Raw genomic sequence first — 22,340 nt, forward strand, 5'->3', positions numbered from 1 at the left:
AAGATACAAATCCTACAGCATTTACATACAAAGGAAAAAAATATATATTCTATATATAGAATATCTATTCTATATATATTCTATAATATATATATATTCTATATGTAGCATATATATTGTATATATAGAATATATAGAATATAGTCTATATATATTCTATATATTCTATAGATAGTCTATATATATTCTATAATATATATTCTATATATATTCTATTATATATATATTCTATATATATTCTATTTTATATATATATATATATATTCTATAAGAATCATTACATTACCATACCGTGTTACATTTTAAACCCTAAAACCTTCTCTTTGGGCCCCTTCTGCCCAGCCAGCAGGGTCTGCCCTGACCCCTGGGCCTGTCTGCAGGCAGAGGGGATTGTTCCCTCAAAAGGGGATTACCTCCAGCCAGCCGTGCCATTGTTTCCCAGTTGTTCAGTAGCTAAGGTATCCCAAAGCTTGCTTTCATTTCCATCTCCCTTATAGTTTCCATATTCTCAAATACTTTTGCCAGGTGATCATATTTAAAAGGCTTTCCTGTTTCATCTGCTCCAACAAGCGGGCACTGCGCTGGAATCGCGGCTCTGCCAAAATTCCCTGCTCACGCTTGACCAGCCAGGATTCCTTCTGCTTGAGCAGCCTCCTTGTGCTGAGCTGCTGCTCCCACAGCCTCTGGAGCCACGTTTTTCTGGGATTGCTGCGGGAGGCTGGGCTGGAGCCATCGTTTTGGGAGCGCCAAAACTCCGTCTCTGCTGTGGGTCTGCACCTGCTGCCTCAGCTGGGGTAGAGCAGGGAAAAGGGGAAGATCCAGCTCCTGATCCAGGGAGCTGTCCTGCTGCGGGGGTTTGGGAATGCTGGGGTGGGAAAGGGGAAGGCAGAGGGCTGGAGTTTTTCCTGGAGTGCTGGGATGGGGGGATGCTGGTGGCTAAATATAGCCCCGGAGTGCTCCTCCTGGAGAAATTCATGGACAGATAAAACCCTCGCTGCTCAAGTGCTGCTGATTCACAGGATCCTGGAATGCTTTGGGATGGAAGGACCTCAAATCCCATCCCACTGTCCCAGGTCATCCAGCCTGGTCTTGGGCACTGCCAGGGATCCAGGGGCAGCCACAGCTGCTCCGGGAATGTGTGCCAGGGCCTGCCCACCATCCCAGCCAGGAATTCCTTCCCAATATCCCACCTAAATCAACCTAAATCCTTCCATTTAAAGCCACTCCCTCCTGTCCTTGTCAGGCAGTGGCTCCTTGAATCCTTCACTGTGTTGAAATCCGAGCCATTTTTTCTCTGTAGCAACTTCTTCCCACTCCTTATTTACCTCCTGGATCCTCTGGCAGTGCAGCTTTCCCTGGATATTTGCCCTCAGTGAGTTATGGATGCTGCTGTCAGAGGTTTTTGTCAGCAGCCCACTGATCCCTGCTCAGTGTTATTTATTTATTGTTTCAATAACCTGCAGCAGGGCCCGTGCCTCGGGCAGATGTGCTGCTCCAGCCCTGCCAGGAGTGCCCAGCTGGATTTTCCATGGATACCTGTTCCTCGGCCTGGATGCTTTGGTGTTTGTAATTCTTTATTTCCAGCTCTGCACAACGTGGGGGTGTGAAATATTCCAGCTCCCTCCCAGCTGCTTCCTCACGGGCTCGCTCTCCTGAGGGATCGTGGTTTGGGAAGGGCCTCAAATGGCACCAGGGGAGGTTTAGGTTGGATATTTGGGAACATTTCTCCTGGGCAGGGCAGTGCAGGCCTGGCACACAGTCCCCATCCCTGGGGGGTTTCACAGCCCTGTGCATGTGGCACTGGGGACACGGGGCAGGGTGGCCCGGGCAGTGCTGGGGATGGCTGGACTCCATGCTCTGAGAGGCTTTTCCAGCCCAAACCCTTCTGGAAATCCATGATTCCAGCTGAACTGGCCTTCCCAGGGCAGTGGTTGCAATCCCTGAGCAGCCACGCTCCATGTCTCCTTTTGGAAAGGGACAAACCCCTGAGCTCTCCTCGTGATTAACTCCGTGATTAACTTCTGCCTTTTGAGGGCTTTGAACCCCTGGAATTCTCGGGGGAGCGGGATGTGCTGTGGGACAAGGGGCACAAAAAAACCCCTGCAGGGATGGGGACTCCACCTGAGCACCTTTTCCTGAAGGAATTTCCCCAAAATCCAATTTAATCCCTCCCAGCCCCTCTCTCCCATCCCACCCCCAACCCTTCCCAAACATCCACACCTCCTGGGGCTCATCCTAAGGGAACAACCCGAGCCTGGCCAGGTTTTTTTTCCCTGTTTTCTGAGCCTTTGCAGCCGGTTTGTCCCAGCTGGGCGCTCCCAGTTTACGGGTGACCGAGAGCAGCTGTGGTTTGGGGGTTGCTTTGTGCCTGCCCTGGGTTCTGGGGGTGATTTGCAGCTGAGGTTTGGGAGAGAAGCGCTGGTGTGTTACACAACCCGAGCTGCAGCGAGGCTGCTGTGAGCTCGCTGATGATAAAAGTGGCTGGCAGGAGAAGGGGGAGAGGCCTGGCGTGGGTAAGATGCTGGGACGTTCCAGGAGAGTCATCAAAAACGTCAGGAGGAATTGGGAATTCATGGAGGGGAAAAGCTGTGCTCGGGCTGGAGGGAGCCTGGAGGGCTGGGGGCTGCTCCTGCCTCCCTTCCCTGTGCTCCAGGCTGGGTTTGGGGGGTTTGGGGTGAGGGGTTCTGGCTTCCTGGGGAATGGAGACAGGCTGTCCCTTTTTATTGCACACTGAGCTGCCCCTGGAGGCACCCAGGGAAGCTCCTGTGCTGCTCTGAGTTAGTCTGGGAGCCCCAATCAAGCCCATTAGTGAGCCTGACGGGGCTCCAAAGGTTTGGAGCCGCTCCGGCCCTGGGGATGCTGGGAACAGCTCCCTCCTCTAATGGCAATATTTATTACAGGCTCCTTGTCCTTGTTTTCCACCCTCAGTGACTCTCTGGAGCTCCTGGACACACAGAGCAGGAGATGAGCAAATCCCAGAGCTCCCAGCAGAGCAGCCTCAGCCCCTGTGCTGGGATTTCAGGATTTCACACCAAACCTGGGATGGGGCTCCAGGAGCAGGGCACTGGATCAGGGGCTCCAGGTGCCTCTGGAGTCTGGGTCCTGCGGGAAAGGGGGGATTCTGCCCCCGTGCTCAGGTGAGACCCCACCTGCAGAGCTGCCCCAGCCCTGAGCACAGAGGGATCTGGAGCTGCTGGACAGATCCAGAGGAGCCAGGAGCTGCTCCAGGGCTGGAACCCTCATGTCCCTGGCCAGGGCTGGATGGGATGGGATTTAGGGTTCCTTCCCAACCCATTCCGTGTTCTGGGATTGGTGGCAGTGATGACTTTGGGATGCTGAGGGGTCCCACAGCTGCTCTGGGGTGAGCCAGGCACCCCAAAACCCTCAGGAATCACCTCCTGCTGCACTGGGACAGGTCTGGGGAGGTGCAGAGATGAGTGGAGCCGGGCAAGGCAGCAGTTTTCCTGCTGAGATTTCCTCTGCTCGTTAAGATATTGATCTGTGGCTGCAGGCCAGCCCTCAGGACACAGCTCCGGGATAAATAACCGGGGACAGGCAGCGCTGATTGTGATTTAGGAGCTGGGGGGGCTCCATGGCCCAGGGAAGGGACTCTCCCTCTTCCTGCTCTCTGTGCCCCGGGTTTGGCTTCCCCAGGGGCTGGAGGTGCCTGGCTGTGGCTTCTGGGGCGTTTTTGGGATTGTGTAACCAAGAATTGGAACGTGTTTAAATTGAAAATATGTTGTGAGTGCAAGGGCAGTAAAGATCAGGGAATCACAGGATCGTGGGATGGGTTGGGCTGGATTCAAATCCCAGCCAGTGCCACCCTGCCCTGGGGATGGGATTTGAATCCCTTCCCACCCAGCCCAGCCTGGGATTTCACATCGGTGTCTCCAGGAGCCGCGTTCAGGGAATGCCATACCAGCCTGGGATTTCACGTCGGTGTCTCCAGGAGCCGCGTTCAGGGAATGCCATTCCCTGGGTGCTGGGGCTCTGAGAGCAGCTGAGCTCACCTGGTAATTAATTCATCAGCAGAACTGCCTGGAATTAGAGCTCTGCTCCGAGAGAGGCTCCTAATTGGGAGTTAATGGCTCATTAGTGCTGAGCACATCAGCCTGAGAACCCCGACAACACAAACAAAGCAATTAATGGTTTTCAGGGAGTGGGATCCACCATTCCAGCGCTGCTGCTGGCCCGGGCGGCACCGAGGTGGGTCTGGGCCAGGTGTGCTTTGGAGCAGCCGGGTTTGGGGGGCTCCGGGGGTGCTGCTGCAAAGGGAATGCCCTTTGGGATGCCCTTTGGGATGGTGGGGTGGCTGTGGCTTCCTGCCCTGGGGCCTCCTCCCTGTTCATCCCAAACTGGGCGCCTGGGAGCGATGGGCGGTGGAAAAGGGTGGGGAAAATGGGCAGCAGTGGCTCCTCCTCAGAGAGCTTTAGGAATGGAAATCACAGAATTTCAGGCTGGGTTGGGTGGGAAGGGATCTTAGAGCCCATCCCAGTCCCTCCCTGACCCTTTGCACTATCCCAGGGTGCTCCAAGTCCTCTCCAGACACTTCCAGAGATGAGAAGGAGCTCCAGGAGAGCTGGAGAGGGACCTGGGACAAGAAGGGACAGGACACAGGGAATGGCTTCCCACTGCCAGAGGGCAGGGATGGATGGGAGATTGGGAATTCCTGCCTGGCAGGGTGGGGATGCCCTGGCACAGGTCATTCCATGGATGCCCCTGGATCCCTGGAAGTGTCCAGCGCCAGGCTGGAGCAGCCTGGGACAGTGGGAGGTGTCCCTGCCATGGCAGGGTGGGATCGATGGGATTTCAGGTCCCTTCCCACCCACACCAGGCTGGGATCCCGTGAAGGTGTGGCAGCACCTCTGCAGCCCAGCAGGATTTTCCCTGGAAGCCAAGCAGTGCCCTGACATGTGGGATGGGAAAAGGCAAAGAGCCCTGGCCAGAACTGCCAACGCCATCAACACCAAACGCTGCTGAAACCTGCAGGAAATAAAAGGCATCGTTTCCCCTAAAATGGCAAAAATGCACCAGACTCGGAGGCTTTTAAGCCAGCCTGGGGAGAGCTAAATCAGCGCGATGGGGATGGCAGGCAGGGCTTGGATGTAAAATTAGAAACCCCTGGCAGGCATGTGGGTATTTGTGCAGCTCGGGCTGGGATGTGGCAGATTGATCCTCGTGGAATAACGAGCCTGCTGGATGACATCACATCCCCAGGGATGGGGCCCTAATTAACCTCCCTGGCTGCGGGGTGGGGTCGGCATCCCCTCCCTCCCTGCCTCCTGCCCACGCTGCAGGAAACATTTCCCTGTGCCTCCCTCGGATCGAGGCACAGGCAGGGAGCAGCATCCCAGAGCTCTGAGCCTCCTGTGCCTCTGCTGCAGGAGCGGCTGGGCCTGTGGGATTCAGGGATGGTTCTCCCAGGTGTTCTGGGATGTTTGCTCCCCTCCAGGAAGGGTTTGAGGATGCTGCTGCGGATGCAGGAGCAGCTGGGAGATGTTGAGCACCTGGTGCTGCACCTGGGTCACCTGAGGGGTCAGGAAAATGTCACCAAGGGGGACAATCCAGCGTGGAATTGCTGAGGGCGTGGAGATGCTCTTCGTGATTTTTTTTCCTAGGGGAAAAGGTTTTCCATGTTGGGGAGGTCCCAGTGAGATCTCTGCTCGCTGCAGGGGAAGGGGGAACTGCCCCATCCCTGGGAGTGTTCCAGGCCAGGCTGGAGCAACCTGGGATAGTGGGAGGTGTCCCTGCTGGTGGCAGGGGGTGGGATGGGATTTACTGTCCTTCCCAACCCAAAGCACCCTGGGAGTCTGTCATTCCATGATATTTGCACATATTTGTACATCTGTGGCCCAGCAAGGAGTGTGTGGATTCCTGAAGAGCCCCTTGCAGCCCCAAATCCATTCCCACAGGGCTGCCAGGGCTGATCCTCCCTTTCCTGGGAGTCTGTGTCCCCCTGGTGCCCCTCCCTCCATGCCACAATCCATGTTTAGTTTGGGTGTTCCAGCTGTGCACGGCTCTGGGGCACAGGACAGGAGCTGCTCCAGCCGGGGAGATGCTGGGAATGGCAACTGGGATGTTCCCAGTGCCAGACAGATGGATGCAGGAGAGGAGCTGGGAAAGCTGCTCTGACAGCCTCACAGAGGAGCAGAAGGATCCCTCAGAACAGCAGGTTTGGGATTGGCAGGGCTGCTGATCCCCTTCTGCAGGCTCTGGGCTCATCCCCTGCATCCAGCCCCGGGAGCACAGGGGTGCAGCCCGTGTTCTCCAGGAGTTTTGGGTGTTGGGGTCCCCTGAGGGGGTGCTGAGTGAGGTCTGCAGAGAACTGTGGAGTGTCAGAGCTGGAAGGGAGCCACGGGATCATGGCCCTGCACGGGCACCCCAAAATCCCACCCTGGGCATCCCTGGAGCGCTGTCCAAACCCTCCTGGAGCTCTTGGGAATGTGCCCATTCCCTGGGGAGCCTGGGCAGTGCCAGCACCCTCTGTTCCAGGCCAGGCTGGAGCAACCTGGGATAGTGGGAGGTGTCCCTGCTGGTGGCAGGGGGTGGGATGGGATTTACTGTCCTTCCCAACCCAAAGCACCCTGGGAGTCTGTCATTCCATGATATTTGCACATATTTGTACATCTGTGGCCCAGCAAGGAGTGTGTGGATTCCTGAAGAGCCCCTTGCAGCCCCAAATCCATTCCCACAGGGCTGCCAGGGCTGATCCTCCCTTTCCTGGGAGTCTGTGTCCCCCTGGTGCCCCTCCCTCCATGCCACAATCCATGTTTAGTTTGGGTGTTCCAGCTGTGCACGGCTCTGGGGCACAGGACAGGAGCTGCTCCAGCCGGGGAGATGCTGGGAATGGCAACTGGGATGTTCCCAGTGCCAGACAGATGGATGCAGGAGAGGAGCTGGGAAAGCTGCTCTGACAGCCTCACAGAGGAGCAGAAGGATCCCTCAGAACAGCAGGTTTGGGATTGGCAGGGCTGCTGATCCCCTTCTGCAGGCTCTGGGCTCATCCCCTGCATCCAGCCCCGGGAGCACAGGGGTGCAGCCCGTGTTCTCCAGGAGTTTTGGGTGTTGGGGTCCCCTGAGGGGGTGCTGAGTGAGGTCTGCAGAGAACTGTGGAGTGTCAGAGCTGGAAGGGAGCCACGGGATCATGGCCCTGCACGGGCACCCCAAAATCCCACCCTGGGCATCCCTGGAGCGCTGTCCAAACCCTCCTGGAGCTCTTGGGAATGTGCCCATTCCCTGGGGAGCCTGGGCAGTGCCAGCACCCTCTGGGGGAAGAGCCTTGCCCTGATCTCCATGCCAGCCCACCCTGGCACAGCTCTGGCTGTTTCCCTCTCCCATGATGGATCTGGGGGGTCTCCCCTTGAGTTCCTTGCCAAGCTGAGGCTGCAGACAAGGAGCAGGAATTGCAGAGCAGCTGTGTTGGAAGCAGTTCTGGGCATGAACTGATGGCCTCGAAATGTTCAATGTTCCAAGGCACTCAGCACATCAATCCCTGTGTTAAACCAGCAGCACTAAATCCCGAGAGGTTATTCCCAAACACAGCTGCCTTCTGTCAGCCATGGAATCCCAGGGTGGTTTGGGTGGAAAGGGACCCTAAAGCTCACCCAGCAGGGACAGACACCTTCCCCTGTCCCAGGGTACCTTGGACACCTCCAGGGATGGGGATTCCACGGCTTCTCTGGACTCTCAGAGGCAGATGATCCCTCTCTGTACCAACCCTGACGTTGATACAGATTATTTTCAGCTCAGAAGGTGGCTGCTGACTTTCTGTTCTATTTAAATCAGTCTCCCAGCCATCCTTTTCCCATGGGAGGGCTGCTGGCATGGAGCAGGTCCCTCTGGCAGCACTCAGGGAATGTCCCCAGATCCTGGAGCACAGCAATGCTCTGCCTGTGAGGCTCTGTGTCCACCCCAGTGAACTGTCCCTTTCCACGTGAGGAGAGCTGGATTTTCCATCCAGGAAGGCGTCTCTGGATCCCTGGGGGTGTTTTTGGGGCTGCAGAGGGAAGCTCTATTTTGGTGCTCAGCCCATATGGCCGGGTGGGTGTTTGGAGGAGTGGCTGTGAGAGGGGAGGGAGGGCTGGGCTCAGCCTCACAATGAAAATGGTCTCATCTGGAGAGCAGAAATTATTGTAAATATATATATATATTTTTTTTACCCTCTTTTCTCACTGGTCCCCAGACTTCCCTCAGGTGTTGTTGTGACCTCCACCAGTCTCCTGGGATTTAACAGAATGTTCCTTTCTCCCAATGGCTCTTCCCCACAGTTCCCAACATCGAGCTACAAGTGAATCCCCTCATTTCCAGCTGCATTTTGGAGCTCTAACTCCATGAAAAGCAGAACCAGCTCTTTTTTTTTTTGGAAAATCCCTGTGAGACCACAGAGTCCAACCATTCCCAGACTGCCCAGGCCCCCAGAGCCCCATGTCCCCATATCCACAGGGCTTTGGAATTCCTCCAGGGAGGAGGACTGCCAGGCTGGACAGCCCTTTCCATGAAGGAGTTTTTTCCTGGCACAAGTTCCCAGAGAAGCTGTGGCTGCCCTGGATCCCTGGCAGTGCCCCAGGCCAGGTTGGATGGGGCTTGGAGCAGCCTGGGACAGTGGAAGGTGTCCCTGCCCTGACAGGGGTAGATTGGGATGATCCTTAATTTCTCTTCCATCCCAAACCAGTCTGGGATTCTCTGTTCAGCATAAGGAATGTTCCCACAGGGCTGTGCTGTCAGGAAAAATCTGGGAATACTTGGGGCTGACGGGAGCTCTGGAGAGCATCACTGCGTTTTTCCAGGGCACGGATGGGCAGTTCCAGTTTTTATCCAAACCCCACTTTCTCCATGTCCCCAGCTGCCTGGGAATACCCCAGCCAAGGCGAGGGGATCCATTCCCACTCCCATTCCCATCCCTCCTCCCCCATCCCTTTCCCCCTGCCCTTCCTGGTGCTTCCCAGCGGGAGCTGCGTGGAGCAGGGAGTGAAGTCCTGCCCTTCTGGAGCTGCTGAGTCAGTCCCAGGCGGGTGGGAGGGAGTGATGCAAGCCTGGCAAGGTGGCAGATGGCTCTGGGAAAGGAACCTGCTCCGAGGAAGGAGCTGGGATGGGCCCTGACGTATTCCGGCCGCAGGGAAGAGGAGCGGAGCCTGGGGTTGGGATTAAAAAAAAAAAAAATAAAAAAAAAATCAAGAGAGGATAAAAATAGCAGGGCAGATTCTCAGCCAGGATTAATTATTGCGTGGAATGTGTGTTACTGCACGGAACGTTTGATCCAGATAACTGCTCCTGCCTCTGCTTTTCCCAAAGGATGGACAGCCCTGCTCCAGGCCTGGAAGGGCAGCCCTGGAGGCTGCCAAACTTTCGTTTTCCCCTCTTTTTTTGGTACCAAAAAAAAAAGGAGATTCCTGACCTGCCAGCAGCCCGTTGTGTCCCTGGATGTGGGAGCAGGAGCAGGACGTGCTTTCCTGTGCTGCTTCCGTGGGATTTTGGAAACCTGCCGTGATTTGGGCTAAGGATGGTCCTGGCAAACACCAGGATGAGCTGCTGAGGGTGCCAGGGAAATCCGGGGGTGTGAGGATTAAAAAGTGCCCCTGGAAGAGGCCTGGCTGATAAGGAAAATAGCTTTGGTGTCACGGCTCTGTTTAAATGTCAGGAATGCTCCAGGAGGACAGTGGGGATAACGCAGGAGGTATTTATGGAATGGAGATAAACAACCTGGCTGAACTGGGGAGCAGGGCAGGAGCCTGGATCGCTCCCCAGGGTGAGGAGAAATAAAGTGTTTGGGATAAAACCATGTCTGACAGACAGGAGCGTGGGCTGGAGCCACGGGAGCATGGGGTGGTGGAATGGTTTGGGTTGGAAGGGATCTTGGAGATCATCTTGGCTCCCTTTTGCACACAGACTTCATGTGTTAAATCTGAGTGTGCTGGAATTCCCAGGGATTCAAATTCCCAGAGCAGCTGTGGCTGCCCCTGGATCCCTGGAAGTGCCCAAGGCCAGGCTGGACAGGGCTTGGGATAATGGAAGGAGTCCCTGCCCATGGGTTGGACTTAGATGGTCTTTAATCATCTGCCAACCCAAGTAATTCTGGGATTCTGTGGTGTTTTCATGGATTCATAAAGGGGTTTTGTGGTTGGTACCTTTAGGACACATTTTGTGTCTTCCATTGCAGGAAATGCTGTATTTTTTTTATCTTTAACCAAAATGGGTTTTATGAAAAAATTGCCTCAGCATCCTCCCAGCCAGGAATTCCCAGTTCCCAGTCTCCCACCCATCCCTGCCCTCTGGCAGTGGGAGCCATTCCCTGGGTCCTGTCCCTCCATGCCTTGTCCCCAGTCCCTCTGCAGCTCTCCTGGAGCCCCTCCAGGCCCTGCCAGGGGCTCTGAGCTCTGCCTGGAGCCTTCCCTTCTCCAGGGGAACATTCCCAGCTCCCTGGCCAGGACTGCCAGGACATTCTGGAGCACTCCAAGCCATCATCACTTTAATCAGGGACCAGCCTTGTGCTGGTGCTGGGGAAATGTTGGTGCCAAGAACAGCTGCTGGCTGCTGTTCCCAGGGAGCTGCAGGTGCTGGGGCTGCACCCCACGCTGTCTGTGCTGCACAGGAGCCCCCCCTGCACTTCCCAGGCTGCCACTGAACTTCCAAGGAAAAGCAGTGCAGGGCACAGGGACAGCCTGGGAGCTGAAACCCTCCTGGTTTGGGGGCTGAGCCCCCTTTGTGCCCCCATTTTCTGGCTGATTGCAGATCTCAGCCGTTTGTCACTGTTCCAGATGTGAACATCAGGATATCCCCTTTACAGTTATCCCATTTATCAGTTATCCCATTTATCCCATTTATCAGTTATCCATCCCATTTATCAGTTATCCCATTTATCCCATTTATCAGTTATCCATCCCATTTATCAGTTATTCCATTTATCCCATTTGCCGTTTGTCACTGTTCCAGATGTGAACATCAGGATATCCCCTTTACAGTTATCCCATTTATCAGTTATCCCATTTATCCCATTTATCAGTTATCCCATTTATCCCATTTATCAGTTATCCCATTTATCCCATTTATCAGTTATCCATTCCATTTATCAGTTATTCCATTTATCAGTTATTTATCCCATTTATCAGTTATCCATCCCATTTATCAGTTATTCCATTTATCCCATTTATCAGTTATTTATCCCATTTATCAGTTATCCATCCCATTTATCCCATTTATCAGTTATTATCCCATTTATCAGTTTTCATTTATCAGTTATTCCATTTATCAGTTATTTATCCCATTTATCAGTTATCCATCCCATTTGTCCCATTTATCAGTTTTTCTTAGATAAATGGGGTGAACCATTTATCCATTTACCATCTATGAACCAGCTGCTGTCCCTGTGTTCGGAGCAAAGCTGTGGCTGCCCCTGGATCCCTGGAACCATCCCAGGATGGGGCTTGGAGCAGCCTGGGATGGTGTCCCTGCCCGTGGCAGGGCTGATCCTTGACTTCCCCTCTGCCCCAAACCATCCCAAGATTCCATCATTTCCCCTGCACTCCTGGGAGAGGAGAGGTTGCTGTGGGAATCCTTTTCCCTGCAGGAGCAAGTCCTCCCTCAGCCCTACAAGAGCAGAGTTGTATGTCTTTGTATCAAGTCCCAGCCAGGCTTTCCTCTTCCCTTCACGGGCCTTAAATTACAGTTCTGAATTAGCTCAGTTGTCAGAAATTCATCAAACTTTGCTGTGTGATTAATTTTTCACCGGTGTTTTGGAGGTTTTACAGGTAAGCTGCAGGTTTAAGGCAGATCATCCCCCCAGCATGCACAGGGAGGAGCCCCTGGCTCAGCTCCGGGCGTTTTTCCTGCAGGGCAGGAGCTCTTCCTAAGGAAAAAGGTAAAAACCTGGCAAAAAGAAGGATGTTTGTGCCTTTTGGCCAGGAATTCCTGCTGGAGATGCCTCTTCCTCCCAGTGCTAGGACACAGAGATGCCCTTTTTGTGGCTGTTGGGACCCCGTGCTGCTGAGTCGCTGCAATTCCCAATTAATTCCCTCTTTCCCACTGATGAAGGTGAACTTTTCCCCATTGGGAATTGTCCCTGTGTCCAGCAAACTGCATTCCAACAGCTGAAGGTGACACTTCTGGCATTCCTTTGGAGAGGGAGAGAGCCAGGGAACCTTTGGGTTCCAGAATTGCTTCTGAGGCCTCTCCCAGGGCAGGGGGGGCTGTTAAAAGCTGATTAATGATCCGTGATTTCCCAGGCAGCGGCCAGCCTCGGGAATCAAACGGGATAAATAACAGGGCTGGCATTCTTTTCAAGGCAATTTGTGACGAGCTCTAGAAAACAGCCAGCTCCATCTGGGCCCTTTGGAAATTTGGAAGTAATTGGAGGATTATTAGAGGTTGGAATTAGTCAAAGCGTTTATTTACGGCTTTTTTTTTTTTTTTTTTTGGCCTCCATCTGCCCCCTCATTAATCCGGGAATGCAGCTCTGAGCTGGGCTGACAGCGAGTCACAGAGTCATGGAATGGCTTGGATTGGGAGGGAGATTAAGGATCATCCTTAATTGGATGGTTGGGACACCTTCCACCACCCCAGGTTGATCCAAGTGGCCTTGGACACTTTTAGGGATGGGGCAGCCCCAGCTCCTCTGGGTTCCCCATATGCACACAAAGCATTCCCTGGTTTTGAAGCGATGGAGAGGGGTTTTACTGGATATTTTGGGGGATTTCTGCTGGAACTGTTGTACCTGCTCAGGTGGGATTTGTGTGCAGGCAGAGCTTTGCTGGTTCCCAGCTCGCGGAGCCCTCGGTGAGAGGGGCTGAGCTGGGAGCAGGGAACAAAACGTTCCAAAGCCTCCTTTGACAAACGGCTGCTTAATTCCATAATAAACAATTCCACTGCAGGCAGCTTGTTTGCTCCCAAGCTGGAGCTGGGAATTTATCCTGCAAATGGATATTAATTGTGGGGAGGACTCGGGAAGGTGGGAGCAGGCCCGTGATGGGGGTGGAGGCTCAGAGCAGCGCGGGCTGCGGGTCCTGCTGGGGGGAACAGCTCAGAAAATGAAAACCCTGCTGTGCCAACAGCAGGAATGGCAAACTGGGAGCCAGGAGAAGGGATATCCATGAGCAAAATTCATGGAAAATAATCCTGGGGTGGTTATCAGAAGGGCTGGCAGAGGTGGGGAGCGTGCAACTGATCCTGCTCTTTTTGTGGGAAAACATGGAAATGCTCACGGGTTTGGGGTTTGCTGCTTTCTAGGAGGTGTGGTGGGGACACAGGTCCTGGTGTAGGATGGAGCCCCTCTGCTCTGGAGCCAGGCTGGGAGAGCTGGGGATGTTCCCCTGGAGAAGGGAAGGCTCCAGGCAGAGCTCAGAGCCCCTGGCAGGGCCTGAAGGGGCTCCAGGAGAGCTGGAGAGGGACTGGGGACAAGGATGGAGGGACAGGAGCCAGGGAATGGCTCCCACTGCCAGAGGGCAGGGATGGGTGGGAGATTGGGAATGGGCAATTCCTGGCTGGGCTGGAATTCCCAGAGCAGCTGGGGCTGCCCTGGATCCCTGGAGTGTCCCAGGCCAGGCTGGAACCCCCTGGGACAGTGGGAGTGTCCCTGTCGATGGGATGGGATGGGATGAGAAGGGATAGGATGGTTTTTAAGATCCCTTCCCACCCAATCCATCGTGGGGTTCTGTTGTTGCTGGAATACAAGTGTGGAACAGCAGAACAACACCGAGAGCTCAGAGCTGGGGCTGAGGCGTTGCTGGGAGAACGGAGCACAAAGGAAAAGCTGGAAAACGCAGCAGAGCTGGAAGAAAAGCTGGGAGTTCATTTCTCGTCCTGGCCATGGCAGCACCTCTCAGCTCTGTCTGTTGGCTGACACGTATTCCCAAGAATGTTGGGAATATTGGCTGCTGCTCTTCACCCTGAGAGGCTCTTAAATAATTTGTGCCCTTGGCTTTGTTGGGAAGGAGATAAATAGATCTGAAAGACAAATGATATTCCTGCAAATATTTTCCAGTGAGCTGATGTGGGAATGAGACAGAATGTGTGGCTGATTTTCCCAAGATTCTGCTGATGCATTTATCCATGGTAATAGTGGGTACAGAATTCCTCCTTGGAAAGCCTGCTGGGAGAGGCAGGACCATGGGGCAGCAGGTGGAAATAGCCCTTGGGACATTGCCATGGCATTGCCTGGGATGGGAATGGGGATGCACATGGGACAGGGCATGGGAATGCCAGTGCAGATGAGGATGGGGACTGGGATTTGAATTTGAATGGGAATTTGGATGGGGATGGGAATACAGGTGGATCTGGGTCTGGAGATGTGGATGCAGAAGGGGATGGGAATGCGGGTGTGGATGCAGACACAGAAGGGGATGGGGATGGGAATGCTGACAGGGACGTAGATGCACACTGGGATGGGAATTTGGATGGGAATGGGAATGTGGATGGATCTGTGTCTGGAGATGTGGATGGGATGGGAATGCTGACAGGGATGGGAATGCAGACGTGGATATGGAAATAGGTGTGAATGGGAATTGGGATGGGGATGCAGATGTGGATGGGGATGCAGATGTGGATGGGGATGCAGATGTGGATGGGGATGCAGATGGGGATGGGGATGCAGATGTGGATGGGGATGTGGATGGGGATGCAGATGTGGATGGGGATGCAGATGGGGATGGGGATGCAGATGTGGATGGGGATGCAGATGTGCAATCCCACGTTCAGTCCCTAAGGAGGTCCCAGTCAGGGCTGAGGCTCACAAGGGGAAGCTCTGGGATCTGCTGATGGAGCAGCTGCAGAGCGAGGGGCACAGCTGGAAGAGGAACTCACTCAAATTGCCATTTCTCTCAGAACTGCAGGTTTTTCCTAAACCCTTTAGAAACACGATTGCTTCCACTCCACTTCATAAACAGGAGCACCTGGGGTCTGGGTGAAAATTCGCTGGGAAGCACAAAATACATCCTGGGTGAGGCTGTGGGATGGCTCCGGCTGTGCTCCTGCAGATCTGAGGCCTCCCTGGCAGTGGGAGCAGCATCCAGTGCTAAAAACCCTGGATACAGACAGAGTTTTGTCTTGTGATCAGCAGCAAAACCAGCACTGATTCCATCAGCAGTAGCATGAAGTGGGATAAACTGGAATTTTCCTGGCTGTGTGTCACATTCCGTCCCGCTCCCCGCCGCTGCAGCCCTGCTGTTGTTTTTCCTGTGCCTTCCCAAGTTCCTTTCCTTTTCTCCTGGCTCCTGGCGAGCCAGGCAGGGGATGTGTTTGCAGAGGTGGATGGAGCTTCCTGAAATCCAAATGTCACATTTCCACTTGGCTGCGTGAGGAGCAAATGGCAGCGTAATTCTATTTGCAGATTTCTACAGAGAGTGGTTAAAAATAATAGTAATAATAATAATAATGATGGAAAAAAAAAAGCAGGATTTCTTCTGGAAGCCTTCAGCAATCCATGAACATCATCTCCCTCTGATTCCCAGGGGTCACCAAGGTGGCCAGGTCTGGTGCTTGAGGGGACTTTTCTCCGCAGTGGGAGGAAGAGGAAGGGCAGTGTTGTGCCTCTTAGTCATGGATTTTATTCCCTGTTAATCTTTTGGAGCTGGCAGCGATGCATGTGGGAGCAGATTGCTGGTGAGGCCTTTGAGGAGGAATAAATGTATTTTGTAGGACTTGCTGATGGATTGGAATGTGCTGATGAGGGGCTGGTTTTGTGTGCGTTCATGGATAGGAGGGAAATGTGGAATAACTAAGGAATGCTTTGGGATCTGACAAGTCCCACTTGCCCTTACAGCTCCTGCTGCTTTAGTCCCAGGTTTCTCAGGTAGCCCTGGTGTCCCTTTGGCAGCAGCACCTTCAGAAAGGGTCTGTAGGTAAATGTAAAAGGTAAATGTAGGTGGGAATTTCTCAGTTCTGCCCCTTCTGCTGGTGTTGGCTCCTTTCCCCTTGGGAATGACGATTTAACAGCTGTAGAATCCTAAAATCATGGAATCCTTATGGTTGGAAAAGACCTTTAAAGTCATCAAGTCCAACCATCAGGCCACTGGCCCATGCCCCCACACAGCTGTAGAATCCCAAAATCATGGAATCCTTATGGTTGGAAAAGACCTTTAAAGTCATCAAGTCCAACCATCAGGCCCATGCCCCCAGGTGTCACATCCACAGGGCTTTGAAATCCCTCCAGGGATGGGGACTCCACCACTGCCTTGGACAACCCTTTCCATGAAGGAATTTTCCTTAATATCCAACTAACCCTCCCCTGGTGCATCATTTCCTCCAAACAAGGGCAGGCCAATGATGCTTTTTTTCTTTATTTTTTTTTTAACACATTTAAACCCCTAAAATCCATTTGATGGAATTGCTGAAGGATTTCCGTGCATCCCCAATTTCCTGGGACTGCTGGAATCTTTTCCTCCCTTCTCCTTGCAGGGATGACGTGCCAAGCCAGGACATCCTACACGGAGGACGAGGTGCTCTGGGGCCATCGCTTCTTCCCGGTGATCTCCTTGGAGGAAGGGTTCTTCAAAGTGGATTATTCCCAGTTCCACGCCACGTTCGAGGTGCCCACCCCGCCCTACAGCGTGAAGGAGCAGGAGGAGATGCTCCTCATGTCCTCGCCCCTGATCCCGCCCGCCGTCAGCAACAGCAAGGAGAGGAACAACTCCGTGGAGTGCCTGGATGGGCTCGACGAGGTGGGCACAAAGCTGCCCTCAAAACTGCAGAAAATCACCGGGAGGGACGACTTCCCAAAAAAACTGCTCAGGATGAGCTCCACCACCTCGGAGAAGGCCTACAGCATGGGCGATCTGCCCATGAAACTCCAGCGCATCAGCTCGGTGCCCGGCAACTCCGAGGAGAAACTGGGCTCCAAGACCACGAAGATGATGTCGGATCCCATGAGCCAGTCGGTGGCAGAGCTGCCCCCCAAGCTGCAGAAGCTCTCGGGGGGCGGGGGCAGGATGGAGGGGAACCTCCCGCCCAAACTGCGCAAAATGAATTCCGACCGCTTCACATAACGCGGCTGGCACCGCCAGGAGGGCAGCGGGGGCTGCCGGGGGCTCGGGGCCGCCCAGGAGCCGGGGTGGGCTCGGGGGAGCCGGGGTGGGCTCGGGGGAGCCAGGGTGGGCTCGGTGCTCCAGGAGGCGGGAGCGTCCCGCGGGATTCTGAGCGAGGGCCGCGTCCTCGGCATGTAGGACCCCAGCGCATGCAATAATCGTGTGCAATCTCTGCATCTAGTCCGTGGCATGACTCCTCTGTATTTATACTCTGTACCCCGAAAAACACGCAGAGGGGCCTTCCTGCCCCTGCATTCCCGAGGGAGTAGGGACAACACGGAGCGGGGAACTTGCAGGGTAAGCGGAACTCGAGTTGAAAGCGTTTGGGTTTTGGTTTTTTTTTTTTTTTCCTGACGTGGGTCATGATTTGCTCACTCAAGTTGTTTGCTGCATGTGGTTTTTTTTCCTCCAAGGAGGTGTTTGAGTTCACCCCTCACATCGAATCTGCTCGCCTTAAATCCACTGCTGGTTTCTAGTTTGCTTTCAGGTTTGTTTTTTTTTTTGGGGGGGCAGGGGGGAGTTGTTCCCTGTGTCAAAGCTACCAGGAAAAATACTGGGGAGAAAAAATAAATATCTGTGTTTCATCAGGCTTTGTTTAGAAAAGAAACTTGTGTTCTCTAAGCCTGGAGCAAAAAGTGATAAATAAATGACTCAAGTTCACACTTTAGGTACAATTAGTAACATTTTTATAAAATCTTTGTGATTTATATGTGGAAGAAAATCAGCAGCATGTCCTTGATTTCTCTGGTTGCTGAAACAGCCAACCATGGAAAAAGCTGAATGTGCCCGTGGTGCCAAGCAGGCTCTTCTCTTGGAAGAACTGCACCCCCAAAACTGAGCCCCAATTCCCCCAGTCCCTCTGGGCCTGGATTTCCCTGCTCCCAAGCCTCGTTCCTGGGTGGTTTTGTGGTGAAAGCCCTGTTTGTCCTTGTTCCGAGCTGCAGGTCACCCTGGGGGCTCCAGAGCGAGCCAAGCCTTGGAGGAATGTCGAAGTGCTGGGGTTGGTTGCTCTGTGGCTGTGTTTGGGTTTCCTTTGCTCACCTGGATCAAGGCAGGGTGGGCTCTGTGATGAGGCCTGGAGGTTTTGGAGCACCTCCCCAAAATCCAAAGGGCTGAGGTGCCCCTGGACCCCTGGGCTGTGTTTGGCCCTTTGGAGGAGGTTTGGGATAGAGGGAGGGATGGGTGGCACTGTCAGAGGTTGGGTGGGAAAGGCACCCACCCCACCAGGAGCAGGGCTCCCAGTGCCATGCCATGGGTGAAACCCTTGGGATCACGTCCAGCTGCTCCTGGCTGTGGGCAGAGGAGCATCCCTGGATGGGCACCTCTGGCTCCTGGCGCTCCCTGCAGCCATGCCAGCCTTGCTGGATAATTAATGACAGGGCTGATGGGTTTTGAGGAAAAAATTGGGATTTTATAGATGCTGGCATGGAAGGAGGACTTGGAAGCCCAGCACTGCTGGAGCTGGCCCAGCCACCAGTGTCCCTGGAAGTGTCAACGTGTGACTGTCACTGCACTCCCGAGGATGCTGGACAAGCCCCAGAGTTCCTTCCCGTGGTTTATCCTGATCTTTCTTACTCTTATTCTTTTCTTATTCTATCCCAATTCTGTTGTTTTCCTTATTCTGGTTTGATTCTTATTCTTATTCTTATTCTTATTTTCTTCCTCTTATTCTATTCTAATTCTTATTATTTCTATTTTATTCTAATTCTTTTTCTTTATTCTGTTATGACTCTTAACCCATTACTACTCTATCCTTTGTTCTTTACTCTATTTTCATTCCTATTCCATTCTAATTCTGTTCTATTTTATTCTATTTTCTATCCTACTTTAATTTATTCTAATCTCTTACTCTATTTCCTGTTCTTATTCTTGATCTATTTTTATTCTTATTCTCTTCTTAATATATTCTGTTTCCTATTCTTATTCCTGAGCTGGTTTTGTTCTAGTCTGTATTAACTCTGTTCTAACTTTAATTCTATTTTGATTTTATTTTCTAATTCTATTCTATTCTAATTCTATTCTATTCTATTCTATTCTATTCTATTCTATTCTATTCTATTCTATTCTATTTTTATCTCTTTTCCATATCCTATCCTATGCCATTTTATTCCATTATATTTCCTGACTCTGGCACAGCAGCCCAGATGCAAGTTGGGTTCCCCCAGGGAGACCAAATGGAAATGGAAATCAAATGGAAAACATTCCAGGGAGAAGAGCTGGAGATGGAAAAAACCCTCCAAAAACCCCCTGGAAGTGGGGCAAAAGCTGGAAAAGGAGCCTCACTTAATGCAATAAAAACATCAAGTTCGGATTAAAATTCTGATTAATATTCTGATTAAAATTCTAATTAAAATTCTGATTAACTGTAAAATTCTGATTTTTAAATGAAAACGTGCCAAAAAAAGGCAAATATTAAGGGAATTATTGCAGTGATAAAACCAGTCTGGGTGCTGGGGGGGTTGTTGGATTTTCAATCCATCCCTGCTGGATGCAGAATTCCCGATTTGTGGCCGGATTGAGGTACAAGCACAGCCACCTGTCCATTTTTATTTTAGGGACTTCCTCGTGTTCATGTTTCATTTTTATGGTGTGCTCACTTTATTTTAATTAACTAAAGAACATCTGAACCCAGCCCTTGCTTCTGCTCATTTAAAAGAACTGTAATTAACAATGATTGATTGATTGATTGATTGCACAGCCGGTCTGTGTTCTCTCCTGCTGAATTCCCGCTTGGATTCTCCTGGAAATTGTAAATATTTCGATTAAAATTAAAGAAATAAAAGAAATAAAAGCGTTTTTGGGCATGCAGTGTCTCCCTGGATAAATGTTCAAGTTTGGATTGAGTTCTGCAGTAAACCCAAATCTTGGATTAAGGCTGCAAAGCTCGGCTTTATCTCCAGCTTTGTTAAACTGGCCCAAACTGGGCTGGTTTTAAGGTTTGTCACTTGTCCCCCCGCTTTTGTCACTTTAATAAAATTACCTTGCTGCCCTTCCCATGGATCCCTGGGGGATTCTAGGGATCACCTGGGCCTGGGAAGGGGCTGGAGAATCCCTGAGGGAGCTGGGAAGGGGCTGCAGAATTCCTGAGGGAGCTGGGAAGGGGCTGGAGAATCCCTGAGGGAGCTGGGAAGGGGCTCAGCCTGGAGCACAGGAGGATCCCCAGGGATCTTTTCCCTCTCTGGAATTCCCTGCCAGGAGGGCACAGCCGGGGGGGTCGGGCTCTGCTCCAGGGAACAGGGACAGGAGCAGAGGGAACGGCCTCAGGCTGGCCCAGGGCAGCTCAGGGGGGATTTTGGGGAAATTCCTTCAGGAAAAGGTGCTCAGGTGGAGTCCTCATCCCTGCAGGGATTTCAGGGCCCTGTGGATGTGGCACTGGGGACATGGCACTGCTGGGAATGTTGGACTCTGTGTTCTTGGAAGCTTTTCCAGCCTAAACCCTGTGGGATTCTCTCTGTGGGATCACCTCGGGGATTTTCCTTGTCCCTGCCCTCCCCCGATGGACAATAAAATCCTCCTGCTCCATCCCACAGCTCAGCTGCATCACCCTCCAGGAATGCTGGGATGGGCTGCCCATGGAAACACCTTTCCCCACTTTTTCCCACCTTTTCCCACCTTTTCCCAGCTGTCCCCTCGGTGCTGCTGCCAGGAGCTGTTCCAGAGCTGCGGCTGCAATCCGCCCTGTATCCATGGCCCGGTGTGCATCTCGTTTCCATGGCGATGGAGCACCGGAGCCGCTCAGGTCCTGGTGCCTTCAGCGGCTGCTTTCCCGCAGGTCTCCCTCACCCACACCAAAAATCCAACACCTGGGGTGATCCATGGAGGAAACCATGGCGTGCATCCATGAAAATCCCTCCGGCAGCACCTCCTGAGGAAGTTCCGGGCTGTGCCAGCACAGAGAACAATTCCTCAGCCCTGGTGGCAGGAATTCCTGTGAGGAAAAGGGAACAAAGGAAATCCAAGGTGCTTTCCTATGTCAGTCCTGTGGAACCAGAATGATCCCATTGGGGGCTGGAAAACCCAGAGGTGCCTACACAGCCAGGAAAGAAGGCCAGGGAGAAAGGAGGCTCCAAAGCTGGAATATTATTTGGGAGGGAATTCAATTAAAAAAAGGATGTATTTCCAAACCATTCCCCTTTTGTCCTTAGCTCTGGAATCCCCCAGATCTGGTTTGGCTCCCACATCCATGGGAGAGCCCAGTGGGAGTTCTGCACCCACCAGGAGAGCTCTGGAATCAGGAGATGGTGAAACGGGAATATTAGCAAACCTTTCCACCTGGAAGCACTGCAGGGAGCTGAAGTCATTTTCAGCATCCAAAATCCTGGAATAGAAATTTCTCTAGAATAAAATCCGAATTATCACCCTCTTATCCGGCCGTGATTCACATCCCAGCTGACAGGGCCTCATCTCTCCTCTCCTAAACCTTCACCATCCCAGACTCCTGTTTGGATCCCTCTTTTCCCACCGGGATTTTGGGATCAGTCACTTCCAGGGGCAGGGAATTGTGAGGGATGAGGGGATCTCACCCGGGGCTGCCCATGGTTCCTCCCAGTTCCGTTTGCTTTTAGAAGTCTTCAAACAGCAGCACTGGATCCCCACGGATCTGGGAGGGCCAAAGCTGAGGACAAACTGCTCTATCCCGGGAATTCTGAAGTGTTCCTGCTCCCATGAGATATTCTGGATGGGACCTGCCCTGTCCTGAAGGTTCCAGAGCATCATTCCAGATAAAACAGACCACAAGGAATGGCTTTAAGTTGGGATTCCTTCCCAGAGTGAGCTTCGGCTGAACATCTGAAATACTTATCCTGCTTTACTTGAGACATTCTTGCCAAATCCTGAAAATCCAATGGAAAATCCTGCTTCCATCAGGAGACAATGCTTGGGAAAGGTGGGGGGTTTTTTTGGAGTTTTTTTTGTTTGTTTTTGTTTTGGTTTGGTTTTGTTTTTGGGGGTTTTTTTTTGGTTTTTTTTTTTTTGGTTTTTGTTTTGTTTTGTTTTTCTTTCAATTAGTCGTTTCCAGCAGTACAAACCTCCTGGGTTTTATTCCTCTTTTCCACTCCATTCAGGAGTGGCTCTGTTCCTGTACAACCCTTCCCACACAGCCCTGCTCCTGGCAGAGCTGGAATGCTGCATTCCAGCCTTTTTCCAGGATATTTTGGAAGTAGAGGCTGCACGAGCACGGAGGAGAATTTCCAGCACTTGCTAAATCATGCACTAAAAAGAGATGAATCCAGCCCAAAGAGTAGGCAAGCCACCCTTTGGAATGAGATCCTTGGAATTTCAACCAGAGGAATGTACCTTCATATGGAATCTGCTCCCAAGGAGGAAGGAATG

General features: G+C 52.5%; 1 protein-coding gene across 1 annotated transcript in view; it reads left to right on the plus strand.

Moving 5' to 3' along the window:
• KCNJ3 (potassium inwardly rectifying channel subfamily J member 3) overlaps positions 1-17,037 on the plus strand; it is a 29,906-nt gene extending 12,869 nt beyond the window's left edge. The window contains exon 3 of the mRNA XM_041467299.1: positions 16,384-17,037. Within this exon, the coding sequence (XP_041323233.1) occupies positions 16,384-16,970 (587 nt within the window). The 3' untranslated portion in view covers positions 16,971-17,037. The remainder of the gene's footprint in view (positions 1-16,383) is intronic.
• The last annotated feature ends 5,303 nt before the right edge of the window (positions 17,038-22,340 follow it).

The sequence above is a fragment of the Pyrgilauda ruficollis genome, unplaced genomic scaffold, assembly GCF_017590135.1.
Source record: "Pyrgilauda ruficollis isolate IOZ18807 unplaced genomic scaffold, ASM1759013v1 scaffold205, whole genome shotgun sequence".
Taxonomy (NCBI): domain Eukaryota; kingdom Metazoa; phylum Chordata; class Aves; order Passeriformes; family Passeridae; genus Pyrgilauda; species Pyrgilauda ruficollis.